The 16798-nt window shown below is 41.0% G+C and overlaps 1 protein-coding gene across 3 annotated transcripts in view; it reads right to left on the bottom strand.

Moving 5' to 3' along the window:
• Positions 1-13868, bottom strand: part of LOC134155704 (multiple epidermal growth factor-like domains protein 6) — a 203918-nt gene extending 190050 nt beyond the window's left edge. For all 3 annotated transcript variants that reach the window (XR_009961686.1, XM_062603150.1, XM_062603151.1), the window contains exon 1: positions 13704-13868. Coding sequence is in view for 2 of the 3 variants with exons in the window: in XM_062603150.1 (XP_062459134.1) it covers positions 13704-13798 (95 nt within the window). In the remaining variant the exon portion in view is untranslated. The remainder of the gene's footprint in view (positions 1-13703) is intronic.
• Positions 13869-16798: the final 2930 nt, after the last annotated feature.

The following is a 16798-nucleotide window of genomic DNA, read 5'->3' as shown; positions in this document are numbered from 1 at the left end:
CATGTTGATGGTTTTACAAAAATTCTGTCAGCATTATTACAATTTCTTTGCTGTAATTTAGGAAATGCAGTATGCCAGATAATAACTGCATAAAACTTGCAAGGTCTACCTAAAGCTACCGAACATGGTGCAGTTTGTTGTTATCTTTTAAGGCAGGAGCCTTCTGTAACAGAAATGAAAGTCAGTGATTTTTTTTGTAGCCTACAGATTGTTAACATAATTAAATCATGAATTCCCCAAGACAGCCTGTTCTAGTTGGTAAGGCTTTGCAAATTTAAGCACAGGGGGGCTAAAACCAGGGTCCTTGCATACCCCCTCTGGTAAATGGTAAACAACATTGAATAGTTGTGCCACAGTGGCCAGCAGACAAGTCTTTCCTCAATTTTACATTTGAGACCCCTCTTCAGGCCAGAAAGTAACAAAGAGTAACACACTTGTTTCCTCTGTCAGTCATCAGAGGTATGAATGTGAGCCTGTGCTGGAAGACAGGAGAGGTTTTTTTGCATTAATAAGAAAGAACAGTTATGGCCCAACACCTAACCGCCAGTTAAGGTTACCATTAGTTACACTGGATATTCTTAATAGCTCTTTCAAGCTTTATGGTGTTTTTTTATCTCAGAGGCCCAAAGTACTTTATACCTCCTTATTATGCCTGAACACCATGCAAGTTAGCCTTTCTAATAAAAAAGTAAGTCATCTGCAGGTCTTCAGGTAGTTTAAATTAAGCCTGTGCAGCACAGGAAAATATGGCAAGCGTGGTCATTTTTACTGCTGAGCTACTCAAAGGAAACCCTGCCTGTCTACATCAAGTCCACTCTGCGATATTCCCGGAACTGTGCAGAAGACACTCAGTACTTGCAGATGCCAGTCATGCAAAACACACACAGAATGAGAAACCCAGCCAGGTCTCCAAACGTAGTACAGCTCTCCCCAGCTAAAGGTAATACCCAAGATACCCACCTCAACATAACAAGGACCTTCACCCAACAAGGACACTTATGCAGGACACTTAAGTAGAGGAAAAAAAAAAAAAAAGGAGAGATTTAAAAAAAAAAAAAAAAAAAAATCAACCACCCCACAAGGAATTCCAGGTAGCCTACTTAAAATAAGTTCTAAAAAAAAAGGCTCACAACTATATGCTCTGGTTGTCTTATCTCACCAGCACAAAAACTAGAAAACATCTAGTACCAAAAAATTGGTACTAGAAAACATCCCGACAAAAGTTAATTTCTTAGAATCATGGAATGGTTTGGGTTGGAAGGGACCTTAAAGCTCATACAGTTCCAATTCCCTGCCATGGGTGGGGACACCTTCCACTAGATCAGGTTGCTTCAAGCCCCATCCAACCTGGCCTTAAACACTGCCAGGGATGGGGCAAACACAGCTTCTCTGAGCAACTTGTTCCAGTGCCTCACTGCTCTCACAGCGAAGAACTTCTTCCCAATACCTAAATTAAATCTATCATCTTTCAGCTTAAAGGCATTCCCCCTTACCCTATCCCTACATTACTTTGTAAAAAGCCCCCTACCAGCATTCTTGTTTCCTGAACTTGAACACCTATTTCTCCCAGGCTTCAGAGGAAGTATTCATCTCTATCATTCTAAAGAACACTTTCAGTGGACATCCCTCCCACATTGCTTCATATTCTGCCTCCTCCACTCAGTCCATTTTTATACTATTCCTTATTTGCCATTCCTTGAGTTTGCCCTGCTCAGTATTTGCCATTCCTTGAGTTTGTCCTAACTGCAGTTGCCAACACCATGAAGACAGAAGGCAGTAGCACTGTAGTTCCAAATATCCTTAAATTCCTCCAGAAACCACACTTGCTCCATGTTCCCATGTCACCTCCATTACCTAACAATTCTTCCCACGTCTCAGCTACCCCTTCCTCTCATATTTCATCACCATTTAACATATTTAGCTTAAGTTCAGAGCCATTGTTCCAAAACCATTCTTAGTGCAGCCTGCCATTTGTTTCACATCCAAAAGAGATCTTTGTACTCTCAAGATCTTGCCTGCTTTTTTCCATTACGTCAGTTGGTCTAATAAAACCCCTGCCTTACTTAGCAACCATGCCTCACTTAACAGGCTTTTTAAAATGACTCTCCCTCTAGTGAATAGAACATCATGTACTGATAATTCATGCATATCTCCTTTTATTAGAATTGCCTAGAACTTTCCAGATAAAGGTACATTCATATGCATCGCTCTTCCACAAATAAAAGAGAGAAGCTGACAATTGTTACAAGGACAATACCGAGCCCATCCTACAAATACTTACTCATGTGATATTGCCATGTTTCCAGGAATAGCTGTATTGACTTCTATGATATAGTTAACAGGAACAAATGACACTCAGAACAAAACAAGCCAGCAGCATAAAGTCATACATTTATTAAGATTTATTCAAAGTAAGCCATTCCTCCTAGATGCCCTTGGGATAATTTAAAGGCAGATATCAAAACCTCTGCAATTAAATTGCAGCAATTGCATAACATGTAATCCTCTGCTGGCAAAGCTGGGAAATAAAACATGCCCTCTCCAACAATTAGCCATCCTCACAACTCCCACACACATTCAATACACCAGTTTTTAAGCCATCTGACTCATTGCTCTGACACATTACCTATAAACTTAAGAATAGTTTCTTGAACAAGGCTACAGCTATTGAAAACAGGTTTGTATTATGGCATTCTATTAATTGGAGGCCATCTAAGATTGATTTGAAATCTCAAGTGGATGTAATGGTATATTTAGAGGAAGAAATTTTTACTCCCATGCCCTTTGCATTAATATTTCTTAATGGAAGCTTAAGTGTTAAAACAAGCAAAATACACAAATGCATATTATGTTCCATGATTTGATTGATATACCAGCCCAGTAAAACCTTTTTATACTGATGCTCTCTGTTAGCCAAGACTAACATGAAGGCTATTATTAGCTTGTCAGTCTGACTCAGGCAAGCCAGAAAGCTCTCTTAATATTTGCATTAGGAGACTGCACTTTAAACAAAGACACCCTACACAACCCCAGCTCAAGACTCAAGATTCTAATGAGCAGATAATTAGACCAACATGAAGCAGGAACAGCCTTGGCTAATCATATGGCTGTGATCCCTGTGAACCCCTGCACAAGAGGAAAAGTTCAGAGAAAATTAAAAATATTTCCAGGCAGGATATAATTCATTCCTGTGTTTAGGATTTTAAAAGGAGTTTGCATCTTCACACACACAAAAATAGTCAAAATAGCACCCACAGAACTTTATTAAACACAAAGATGGCAAACCTGGCTCAGGAAGTCTATGAACCTCAAGTTGTGAGGCTGAGGCAATTATTCAGGCAGACTTGCCACATGCCCACCCCTTGGCTTGCTCTCCTCACCAGCCATTTGCTGCCGACTCCAGTAAGCATCCCACAAGCTGAATGGACTTGAATCTCAACCACCCAGCATCTGGACATACAGAGAGCATCCTTGAAGTCCTCCAAATCACTGCCAATTGTAGCCATTTATCCTGACCTGCAATCCTACACCTTCTACCTCAAGCTGTCACCACCAGTATCACCTCAACTGAGCTACCCCAAGAAGTGACTGTAGCCTTCCTACTACTCATGGCAAGAAAAAAACCACAACACAAACAGCCTGTCTACAATGTCCCAAGTGAGGTTGTTCACAGTTTTTTCCTTTTCCATGATTCCGTAAGTCTGAGAAAGACATCAGTGTAGCTAGGTCTTTTACACACACTCGCCAGAGCATAAATGATTTTATATAGCAATAGATGACCTCTCATAAAGAAGTGCACATGGTTTTTGTGTAACAAAGGAAAAGACAGTTACAGGTCTAGGCCATCTGGAGCAGAGAGGCAGCTTTCTGCACACAAGCCTGGCACATATGGTCCAAAAGGGGCAAACAGAGGTGAGGAGATGGGAAGATAATTGAAAACACAAGAGGTAGACAGGGAACAGTTCACTATTTCAAGAGGCCCATCATATCCCTGTGACAGGGGTATTTTGTTATTCTGTTTAGCATGGGCCTAACACCTCTCTCACTGACGAAATAAGTCTCTCATTGAATCCACCTTCTTCCAGCTCAAATCAAGAGGCTAAAGGTAGGTAGATTTAATGGGAGACAAAGAGAGAGAGCAAACACATATTAAGATATCCCCAAAGGTTTATTTCAACAGTGAAAACTTTAAATCAAAACATTAATGTATAAGCAGGAAAGCGTGATTTGGCTGTCTGATTTTAGGTCTTTCCACAGAGACTAAGTGAATGACACCACTTTGTAAGCTAAGCCAGAAGGCTGTTAACATCTTCCTAAAAATGATATGTTGTAGCCTGCACTGACTCAGCTGAAGAATCTGCACATGAACACTGTCGATCTTCCCATGAAACAGTCAATAGATGAAATCTGTCATAAGTGACTTGCCAGAATTCCGTATTTTCAAAACACTAATTGGTCGGTGCTCCTTTCCTTTATGCTGTTACCAAAAGCTTAGAAAAGCACAGTCTACATGCTTTCCCAGCTTCAGTTTGAAAAAAAAACATGAGACTAGAAACATAGAGACTAGAAACATACAGACTAGAAACATACAGACTAGAAACATACAGACTAGAAACATACAGACTAGAAACATACAGACTAGAAACATACAGACTAGAAACATACAGACTAGAAACATACAGACTAGAAACATACAGACTAGAAACATAGAGACTAGAAACATAGAGACTAGAAACATAGAGACTAGAAACATAGAGACTAGAAACATAGAGACTAGAAACATAGAGACTAGAAACATAGAGACTAGAAACATAGAGACTAGAAACATAGAGACTAGAAACAGGCTGAACAGCCCCAACTTCCTCAGCCTATCTTCATACAGGAGGTGCTCCAGTCCCCTGACCATCCTCATGGCCCTCCTCTGGACTTGTTCCAACAGTTCCATGTCCTTTTTATGTTGAGGACACCAGAAGTGCACACAATACTCCAGGTGAGGTCTCATGAGAGCAGAGCAGAGGGGCAGGATCACCTCCTTCAACCTGCTGGTCACGCTCCTTTTGATGCAGCCCAGGATATGGTTGGCTTTCTGGGCTGCAAGCGCACACTGCCTGCCCATGTTTATTTTCTCATCAACCAACACTTCCAGATCCTTCTCCACAGGGCTGCTCTGAATCTCTTCTCTGCCCAACCTGTAGCTGTGCCTGGGATTGCTCCAACCCAGGTGTAGGACCTTGCACTTGGCATGGTTAAACTTCATGAGGCTGGCAGCTCATCAAATAAGAACTTTCCTTAAGGAAACCAAGATTACTGTCAGGGCTAAATTATCTACTCCTGTGATGACAATGGTTTTGCTCCAGAGATACACTAATGTTGATCAGAACACAGTTGTACATTTTTACAATGGCTTGGGCTAGAACTGTCTCAGGGTATAAAAATTGTCTGAATCTCCTCATACCTCCAACTACCCAAGCAGAACATCCCCAGCTTCTTATAAAAGAGACTTCTAGAAAGGCAGGTTGGCACCATGCACAAACATGCTACACTGTAGGGGAGAACCGGTTAGCAACACGATGCTGTATGCAAACAACATATTCATTAGTTTGGTATAAATAACTTCTCAAGTGGAAAGGAAAGAAAAGCAAGTTTTATCTGAACACAAAAAAAGTCAAATTAGGAATTAGGTCACAGAAACAAAAGATCCAAAGGACAAGTTACCTATATATATATATACACACATATATACGTATAAGCAAAGATAAAATTTGTCTCTCTCTATATATATTGCTCAATAGCAACAATAATTCACAAAGGCTGAAATGACAGAAAAGGCTTTTCTTCCTTTTTAAAAATGCCACACCGCCCTTCTACCCTTAATCTATTTTAAGGCATATTTCCCTACATTTCCCTGATAAAATTAATCAGCCCTACCAGAGACAATTAGGACATCCTGCTCCCTTGACCACTAACCAATCCCTGCTCTCTACTGATCCTGTATCAATATTTGTGATGTTTATATGCCCTCTGGGATACAGCTTGTAAGCACCAAGCTCATTTAGATTAGATCTCATTATCACTAGTATTCTCTGGATCTGTGGACAAAGGTCCACCACAGAAGACTCTCCTAAGCCCACAGGTTACTAATGCACTGCTGTGTCTTATTCACATCCTCTCTCCGATTACATGGTGCAGCTAAATAACATGAGGGTTCTTCCAACCTTTGTGAACTGCATCTAGATTAAGAGCAAATCAATACGAGATGATTAATTACACACTCAGCTATTATAACAACAATAAGATTTTTAGTTCCGACTGCTATCAAAGTGCAGCAGCTGTCATTTAGCTTCTATTTAACTATCCTCCTCCCTCCCCCAAGACAGAATAATCTGTTTTGCTTAGCAAGAGAAGCAGAAAATAAACATGCACATCCAGACTATTTAACTATGGTTTGCCAGGTCACCTTTTGTTTTGCATTTTAAATGGAGACAATTATTTATTTATTTTAAAGTGTCACATAGCCTCAGCCCCCAGGAACATTCAGTTTTATAGTTTCTTCTACTGGTTGACCTCTCCAGGCACTAAGTGGCATCTGCAAGATCAGGAGACGTAGGCATCAAAGAACACAACCACAAGACAGCAAATGTATTATCGCCACTTTAGCACACACCGCCAGTAACCTCCAAATACCCATCCCCGTTCATGCTCAGAGAAGTATGCATGTTACTTGTATCTACTGTACCCAATACAGTTGATTATCCCAGAATATGGCTGCTTTGGCATGAGTTTTATTGTAAACAAAGAAAATTCACTACCAAAACAATGGTACAATAATTTCAGAGTCTACCTGGTATTACCATCTTCTTACAACCATTATACTCTTTATTGGTACGTTTCTAAGCCCATGACTTAAAGAACAGCATCCAGAAGCTTGTCAGCATCACTGCATGTGGTGAGGCCTAGCAAGCCTCACACAGCACTGACAAATCCTTCCAGCACACACACTGCCTTACAGACAATTTAAGAACCTTTGTCCCAAGGATCCAACACTAATGTAGTGTGAAAACCATATTGGAGGTCACACACAAAGAAGCTAAGAAATAGTTTGCACCTACTCATTGTTAAAAAAAGAAAAGGCAAGTTGTCTAGAATTCAGACGATACCAAGCATTAAAAAATGTGAAATTATAAGAGGAAAGCAATCATACAGCATCAATCATCTCTGGATGACATTTCACATCAACTACACCCATCTCAATTACTACTCCATTGCAAAAAAGTAAGTAACAAAAGTCACCCCTGTAAATCTGCCACATACACACACCCCCAGCTTCTTTTGGCAAGAAGGCACCAGAGGGCCTGATGCTAAAATATTAAAATACAAATCACCAAAAAATGTTATACCATTTGTGTCATAAGGAGAAAAAGCTCATTTTGGTTTTCAGCAAGTGTCACATTGTTTGAGAGTGAAACTAGTTAGAAGGCAGCAAAATCCTCAGTTTCAGTTTGGCAACCAGTGTTTAGGAATTGTTCACTGCCTTTCTGATGTGTGTCAGATTTTAACAGTTTAGAGCCAAAATCTCTTTTCTTGAAAGCTTACTTATGAGGTAGCATGCAATATATGCAAGAAAAGTCCCTACATACAAAGGTTTTAAGTTTTAAATATTCCAAGGCTTTTACTGGTACCACTTAAGCAAATGCCCATTTGATTATTTTAAAAACATTAATCAATTTTGGTAGAGCTAAACATTTTCAATAGTGGTAAACAAGGAAAAAAACATCAAACATGTATCCAAAATATTAGAAACCAATACTGAAGCTCTAAATATCCCACAAGTTCCTCGTGTTACTTTACTAACAGAAAAAGGATGGACAGGCCTTGCCTCATGAAGAATACAATTATAAGTGATCAGTTCATGCAACTGTTTTTCACCTTTGATGATGCATCTGTCAGGCAGGGAGAGTGCTAGCAAAACCAAACAGAAGGATAACCCCCAAAGAGTATTATATGGGTTGAGGTGTATGTAAATTCATTTCCTGTACAGCAATATCCTCACCTGAAAAGACTAGGCCCAAAATACACAAGTGTTTCATCATTTGATATTCTGTGAGTTATAAAGCAATACAAAGCACCTTACAAAGCCTCCTTCTCCAGCATAGCCTGAGATAGTATATTTTTAATAATGAATTAATCTGTGTACACAGAAACACAGTCTGGGCATAGTGTTCCCTACCAAGCAACAATTTGAACCAAGTTCTGCTCTGACTTACAAAGGGAAAGAAGTATGGTGTTTCTACTACAGAATGCAAAAAAGAAGTCAGAACTCCCACTAAATAACATTCCCTTTTTCACACATATAAAGGCAAGTATTCACCCATAGGTCAAAGGCACTGAGAAAAATACAGCACACTGCTCAGCTTAAAAAAGCTCAGCCCACATTATATCCAGAAGCACACAACTTCTTATGCCAAAGGCAGAAAACTCAAGTTTACCTCCAGAACAATTAATGACTAGTTTTAAACCAAGAGCAGCATGGAATCCAAAGTATAAACCCAAGACTACATATGTTCAGTATGCAATTTTAAAATGCTTTGATTTAGCAATAATGAAAGGAAATTTCTTTCTGCTCAGAAATAAAAGTCATAGATTTTAGAGAAGACGCAAGCAATAACAGGCTTGAATTTCAGAAAGAGGAAATCTATTAACTGTGTTCAAAGAGAGAAGGTATTTAATTGGTGAACAACACAAGTCTGCAATATGGTCTGTTAACTCTGAGAGCCAAAGCATTGCTTCCATCAAAGAAGGTGCTGCTGACAAGTCATCCAAAGACTGGGATTTACATTACCAAATAATCTTACCCCTTCTCAACCAGTTTTCTTTAAATTTACTAAAAATATTCCATGTTCTCTGCCATATCTAGATCATGGCATAGCTAGAACTATGATAAGTAAGCAGCACAGGATATGAACAATGAAGAAAAAAGCTGAAAACGAGAAGCAGGCAATTTTCCTAGTAATCAGAAATACTGCAAACACGCACTAAATGCACATAATAAATGCATGCATAAATAACCAAACTATATCAGTATTTCATAAAGCAGCACAATTAAACCTAAAGAAACACTGACAAGTTCTCCCCTCTTAGGGTGCATTTTGAGGAGTACCTTAGGAAGTCAAATCCCATTAAAAGTGAATGAGAACTGGGGCTTACCTACCTTAAACTTGCAGATTTAAGAATCATACAGTATATATAAGCTATTGTGATTATGGGCAGCAAATGTCTACACTTCTTGTAGGGACATTATGTGATACCCAATATGAAAATCATTTATAAATATTTTATATAGACATTTATAAAACTGGTATTTTACAGTTCATCACGAGATCAAGCTCATCTTTGATAAATACAGCTACTTCAGGCTGTCACACTTTATTATTGTGTATTTTCAGTCTTACAGCTATTTCAGAGTTTAGGGGGAAGTCTTGATCTCATTTTTCCCCCCAAAAGCAGGAGAAAAATGTCAGAAATCAGGAAAAGAACTATATATAGCCCTTTTCCATCTGTTAAAAGGCTAAATAAACAATTAGTTTTCCTTTAGAAACTCTGAAACAGAGGCTTTAAGTCCAAACTCTGGAAAAACGTGATTCTGTGTTTTAATGCTGACCAGCACGAGCTCTATCTGGTGGTCAGATACTGTAGTGCAGAGGCTAGAAAGACATTCATCATGATATTCACGTTCAGGGAGAAGCATCTCAGTCTTCAACATTTATTTTTCTTTCCTAGAAAGAACTACTGAATATTAAAAGATTAGCAGGAGAACGGGGGGCGGGGGAGGAGGGGAAGGAATGGTAGAGGAGATGGGACTGTCATATCTTTTATGTCAAAGCATTTATGCCATGATTACTAGAATCCTAGAACCACATTATCCAAACCTCAAAGGCTGGAGGTAGCTACTATCCAAAAGTACTGAGGATTTACTGCAACCTTACAGATTCTAGGCAGACAGGACCGAGAAGTAGTATTTCAGGTTTCAGCTGAAAAAACACCTGTTAGGCAAAATTCAGTAGTCTAAATCAGAATTTGGCAGCAACTCTGGATTGCCAGCACCACTTCAACCAATGTTAAAAAAAAAAAAGTAGAAAAATTTATATACATTAGTGGAAAGCCAGGTCCTTCTCTTCACCAGAAAACCTGCAGTCTTCTTTTAACTATCAAGTCTCTGAACACAGGATATCTTATTCAATGAAATTGAAGGAAATTCTACTACGTTACTCAGCTCCAAGAACCAAACATGCTTTGAGCCCTCATTTACCACCTAGGAATACAATCTTTCCTCACACCTGCAAATTGGTATCACTGGAGAGGAAAACACAGTGTATTGGCTAAACAGCCGATATACTAACACAATTTCTCACCGAGAAATTATTATTACACAACCAGCTTTTCACATCATTTGGACAGCATTATGACAAAACTCCAGGTGATACAGCTTTAGCTTATAGCCAAATACTATATAGAAGCAATTTTTGTGTTGCTTTTTGCACTGCATTCCAGCATACTCAAAGTCACACGCAATTTGTTCCACTATAGCAATCAAAATTAAGAAGCACCTCTTTCTATGAACATGCTTTGTACAATAGTTTATTTTGAAATACACTGAAATAGTGTCCACAGCCACATCTGTTTGCAGTGAGACATGGTGCTAAAATAGTCCTGTATCTTTGTAGACCAATAACTGGTACAATTAAAAGACCAAGTTTGAGTGTTGCAAATGTAGACACCATCCCTGCATTGCCCTTTCGGGAGTAGGATTTATCTGGAGGAGCACAAACAAGCCTGCAGTGCCCCGCAGGACTGAAGAAGGTGGAAAACAGTTACTCAGGCAGGAATCCAGCTCTAAATCCAGGTGTTCCTTGGAATGTGACCAAATTTACTTGCTTATGGATAGAGTGAAAATATGCAGCTGCAACACTTGAGCAGTCAAAGAAACCTAAGCAAAATTTGTTTATTCCCAGATTTCTACTGGATCCTTCAAAACCAAATCACACATTTTAACTGTCATCCTGGACCTGCAAAACCCTGTAGACAGGGATGAAGTTTCTCTCATGACTTTCTCAAAGAAGTTCTCATTCATACCACTTGGGAACAGAAAAATCCATTCTTGAGCCACGTCCAAGTCTTAACTATGAAAGGTAATATTTATCGCACAAAGGGGGTTCCCAGCACATACCTCATAACCATTCCTGACTTTTGCTCTGTCCTGTATTGCAACTGTGAGCCAGCATCTGCACTTCTAAAACTTGCAGTGGAGTATTTCTCTAGGAGAGGATTTACCACTTCTGACAGCAGTTCAAGCCCTCTTCAATTAGCTCTGATTTCTGCACTGCCCCACAACTATCTACCCTTCTGGGATGCACAATCCTGAAAGCAAACTCAACACTAGATAACCACACATCATACTTATAACATCACTACGTACTGGAATTTTAAACTACAAAGCTCACTGCCAAGTGAGCTGCTTAAAATGTGCTTTTTATGATGAGAGATGGTTAAATCCTTGTTTCAAGGCCTAAATAGCATGCTTTTTGATGAAAACTGTGTATTTGTTCTCTGGTTGTTCCAGTGTTCTCTAAACTTCTATTAGAAGATCATCAAGGGCTAATTGTCTGGAAATGTAGTTGATGGAAATAGCTAGTCATCCTATATAATCTGTTCTACATTAAATCTCCTCAGGGGGCTTGGAAGAAGAATACCAACATCCACGCAGATCCCTTTCATTTTTAGCTGGGAGCAAATACTCGAGCTAGCAGCGGAACAAAAACAATTATGAAGAATATCCTGTATATCCTCAGCCACAAAAGATCTCAAATCGAAACAACAGCAAATTCTAAAGAAAGCACTCAACATAGTACGTTCCAAGGAGTACATTTGTTGTTCTTATCCCATGGACTGCAGATGACCACCATCAAAAAAAAACCAAAACAGAATTATTAGAAAAAAGTGATTCATTAAGTAACCTTTTGAGCATTTCACTGTTTATTGGTGAAAGCTGACAGGCTCACTCCTAAGGGGTTATCATGTCTTGCATTTGTTTACATCAAAGGTAAGTAGTGTAAAGCAAGTTTGGAGTAATACATATACTTGCCCTAGCTCAGGAAAAGTAATAAGAATTACAGTAATTGCAAGAATATGCTGCTTGGGAAAAGCACTCAAGGCTCTGCCACCGGTATGGATGGGGTTTGGTGGGCTTTTATGTTGCTGTTGGATAACACTGCACTGCTGCTCCTAATTACTTGAGCCCAACAGCAATATCCTTATACGGTGTCATTTCCGGAAGGAAATATTTAATGTATTCTTTCAGTGACACTGTATTTAAAAAGGTAAAAGCAAACACAAATTGTTTGGAGGCAATTTGCTGTTAACATCACCCTCAGCTTCAAAAGTGCAGAAACCTAGTCATTACCAATGTCTAATGCAAACAGATTAATGTATGCCAACAGTATTCTTCCTCACAGCAGAGTAATTGCTTACAAAGAGAGCAAGAAGCATGCCTGAAAGAAACACAGAGCACTTTTAATAGAAAAATGCTTTACCAGAAAATCAACTTGACTTCTCGAAACACTGTGATACACACTTAGTGCTCTAGCAAAATGGGGTAACATAAACCACCTTAAAAGCACTTCTGGTAAATACATATTTACATGATAATGCATAGAAAACCAATGAGAAATAGGCTTAGAAATTTTTAGTTTTGTAACAGAAGAAACAAGTAGAATCAAACCAAACAAAAGAAAAATTAATTATAAAAGGGTAGAAGTTGATCAAGTCAAATAGGAAAAGAGGTTAGAAATTAGGGTATGCACTGACATCTGAACAGGCTGTTGTCAGGCTGCTGCAGTTTTGGGGACATGACCTTCCTTAAAAATACAAGAGGAGTTTTGCAGAGGACAAGATGCTCAACACAAAGCAGGGCACAGTCTCCAGCAACTCTATTTTCTATTTTAGTGAGCAAAAACTTCAACTGTTTGACTTTGAGCATGCTACCACCTATTCTGCTTTAGGTTTGCCCAGAATACTACCCGTTGTCAAAAAGGTTATACTGCATCCACATTTGTTGCTCATGCCATGCAATATACCTCATAGAAACTTCCACACGTATACGTGGTCCCAACTCCTTTGTGTCTGCAAACGAGCCGTGCTCACATCCCCTGGTGGGTGCTTTCCACCGCTCCCATCTCTATCTCCTCGTGGTCTAGTGCTCCTCCTGACTACATCTAGGTTTTACTACACTGATTTTCCTATTGCTATTCAGGTCAAGCTCAACGTAACCCTTCAGGAAGCACGAACCTGTGCAGCCGTACAAGCCTCAGCTCCGCCACTCGTTCGCTTTTTAAGCGAGACGAAACTGACTCGGTGATGCCGACGCGCTCCCTGAAGCTCACTTCAGATCTCGAATCAAACTCGAGCCAGCCCCTCCGCCTTCCCCCGGGGGCTGCGGGTCTCATCAGTACCCACTCAAAGACAACCCCGCGGATCACAAACCTGCGATGCTGAGGGCGCTTTGGGCAAGTTAAAGGCGCACCCGGCTAAACTTTCTGTGTGGATGACCGCGGAGGTGCGTTCCGCGGGGCAGCCCCGCGGGAGGCCGGAGGGGGACAGATCCCCACCCGGCCACAGACAAAGCCCCGGTCCCGCCGCGCCGCACTCACATGCCCCGCTGCAGCCGCGGCTCCGTCGCGCCGCTCGCCCGGGCAGCCAGCGCCCAGCACAGGCCAAGGTACAGGCCCGCCGGCCCCACTCCCATCGCGCCGCCAAAGCAGGGGAGACGAGGGTGGCCGCGGCCCAGCGGCAGCAGCACCTGAAATGCCTCCCACCGCCGCCGCAGCAGCAACCCAACACCCGTCGGTGCTCCAAATCATTTAAAGCGGCGGTGAGGCGCGCCACTGGCGGGGCGGTACCGGACCGCCCCGGCCGCTCCCCGGGGCGGGGGGACCCTGATGCCCTCCCCCTCCTTCAGCGAGACCTCTTCCTCCGTCTCCTCCTCTGCCGCCTATTTCCGTCTCCTGCGGGACCCGCCCAGGGCGAGTCATAGGATTATGGAATTTTAGAATGGTTCGGGTCGGAAGGGACCTTAAAGATCATGCAGTTCCAACCCGCCTGCCATGGGCAGGGGCACCTACCACTACACCAGGTTGCTCAAAGTCCCATCCAGCCTGGTCTTGAACACCGCCAGGGATGGAGCAGCCACAGCTTCTCTGGGCAACCTGTGTCAATGCCTCACCACCCTCATAGTAAAGAACTTTTTCCTACTATCTAATCTAAATCTCTCCTCCTTCCTTTTTCTTTATTCATGGTTGCCACTGGGTCTTCTCCTGCCCAGCTCTGTCCGTGTCCTTCCAGCCTCACCTCTCCTTCTCTGCAATGTCTTTTTAGTTCCCGTTTGAAAGGGACTTTCCTCCTGGTCCAAATTCCTGTTGGGTACAGCATGGACAGGTGGAGATAAGGAGGAATTTGGTTTCATTCAGTAGCAGACGAAGTTGTGTGCAACCTCATGTTCATGCTGGTTACCAGCTCTCAGAAGAGCTGACCAGCCCCTGCACTCTCTCCCTCTGTACAAGGATGCCAAGCCATTTCTGCTTCACTGTGAGACACACCTTAGCTTCTCTTTTTTTCTCTGGTCCTTCTTTGTTCTGTGTGTGACATCCATTGCAATCACATCTGAGCACTTCAAAGAGGTCACCATGAAATAAATGCATTTAACGTCATGAGGGAAGGCTCACACCACCACTGCTGAGAGTTAGTGACAGCAAGGATGTAAAGCTGGGAACCAAGGAGTAGTTCCTTAAATCCCTGCCTTGCGTGCTATCCTCTAAACTATCCATCTTGTCATCTTTATGATCTCTCTAGACCTTTACTGCTGTCAAACAGTGAGTCTTTTCCCTTTTCTGGCAAGAGAAGGAAGACCAACTGACCTGGAAAGAAAACTGTGCATAGTAGCAAATAAAAAATGAGAAAAACACACCTTAAGCATTTTATGGTCTAATGTAGAACTCAGGGTCCATTACACCACAATTCTCCTCTCTCTAGAGAGCCATGACAAGCCAGCTGTTGGGCTGTGACCAAGCAGATGGGTCCTGAGCCAACCGGTGCTAAAGACAACTGCGATTTCCTTCTACTCCAGTGGAATGGGCATGGTCTTGAGTTGCTGCAAATTAGCTCCTGTACAAATCTGTGACGGAGAGAACTGTTGGGTACACTGACACCCTCCTGGGTTAGGAGTCAGCCTCAGTTTTACAGTGCATTAATTTGTCTTCCTTTCAGTCCTGTAATAAGATACACTGGCTTCTTCTTTACACGTGCTTCACAAGCACAGTTTCCTGTATGGTTTTTATTTTCTAAGGCCTTTGCTAAATTGGGTGAACATTTACCAATCATAACAAGAAAGCTTGTTTTATATTGTTCATTGCTTTGAAGCTTGCATTGGCATGAGCCCTTGAGATTTTATTGACTGATTTCTTTTTCATGGTGAAGAAAACATATAGCCTTCATCTGACCTCAGAGCAGATTAATAGTACCCTGAAATTTCCATTGAATGGCTAAGCCATTCTTGTGTCTGGAGAAGTTCTAACTCTGCAGGACCTTGTGTTGAGCTAATCTCATTACCTCCCACAGAGCACATAGTTTTCTAATCATTTCATTTCTTCAACCCCAGAAAATCTTTTTTTGTAAAGTAATAGACCTTCATTATGTCAAGACAGAGTGTTCATTATGTCCTGTGATGTCCAACTTGGATTATTTTCAGGATCACATCATAGCAAAATAGTAAAGGATCTTATTGCTTGGCTGGTTTCTTCTAGGGGAAGTAAATCAGTCTTTACAAAATATTCTAATTTTTTTCCACCTTAAGGAGCTCAAAAATCAACTGTTCAACATTACTTTTCAAACCTGCATGTGATCATTCAAATTATACACAACATTTATTACATCCATTTATTGAATAACGGAATAGCAACATGCAAACTGGAAGGTACCAAAGTGCAGAGTATCTTAGTCGGTGAAGGCCACTTAATAGATGAAACCTTTGCCTAAGGGCCACACAGCAAAATACAGCTGCAGCTGAATTCTGAGGACAGAGCAGTGTACAATTTCCCTGCAATCTGTGCAGAAAGCTTTGCAGGCCCCACTTCAGCAACTGTGACACTGACATTCGCCTGAACTGAAATGTAAACCCAGGGCAATGTGCCCTTCTTACAAATACTATCTAATGTTTTATCCTCAGCTGTATTTTAACTGAGAATATCCTGAAAAGCTGTTGACTCAAATGGGACAGTTCACATGAGTAGGAGTTACAGCGTTGGTGAAGCAGTTTCAAAAGCCTGCTGGGATAATTGATCTGACTGTGCCTAAGTCAGTTAACTCTTCAGACCTGATATGGATAATACAGAGATAAAAGCAAACTAATTTATTCTGATTCTTACAGTGGCAACAGTGGGCTAGGTCAGAAAAAAAAAAAAGGGTAGTGGATACAGCATCAGTGACTTCTTTATATTCCACATCCCTGCCTTGATCAACTACACACATATCTACTGTCCTGAATCTTATTTGCTATGCAACTGTGCATCTTTGATATTGATAACTACAAACCACATAGTGGCCACCACCAAACCAGTTGCTGAACATGTTAACAAAAGAGTTCCCTTCCGGAATGGTGAAATGAGTAAATTAAATTGAATCTTGCTATGCTAAAGCAACTTTTGAACTCAGCAGCTAAAGTGCTGATTCCTGTTGGTGCAGGTGAGACATA

Source organism: Pezoporus occidentalis, unplaced genomic scaffold, assembly GCF_034315485.1.
Source record: "Pezoporus occidentalis ecotype Australia unplaced genomic scaffold, CSIRO_AGI_Poc_V1 ctg8, whole genome shotgun sequence".
NCBI lineage: Eukaryota > Metazoa > Chordata > Aves > Psittaciformes > Psittacidae > Pezoporus > Pezoporus occidentalis.
The sequence above is the reverse complement of the archived record's forward strand: the minus strand, read 5'-3'. Positions and strand labels throughout refer to the sequence as shown.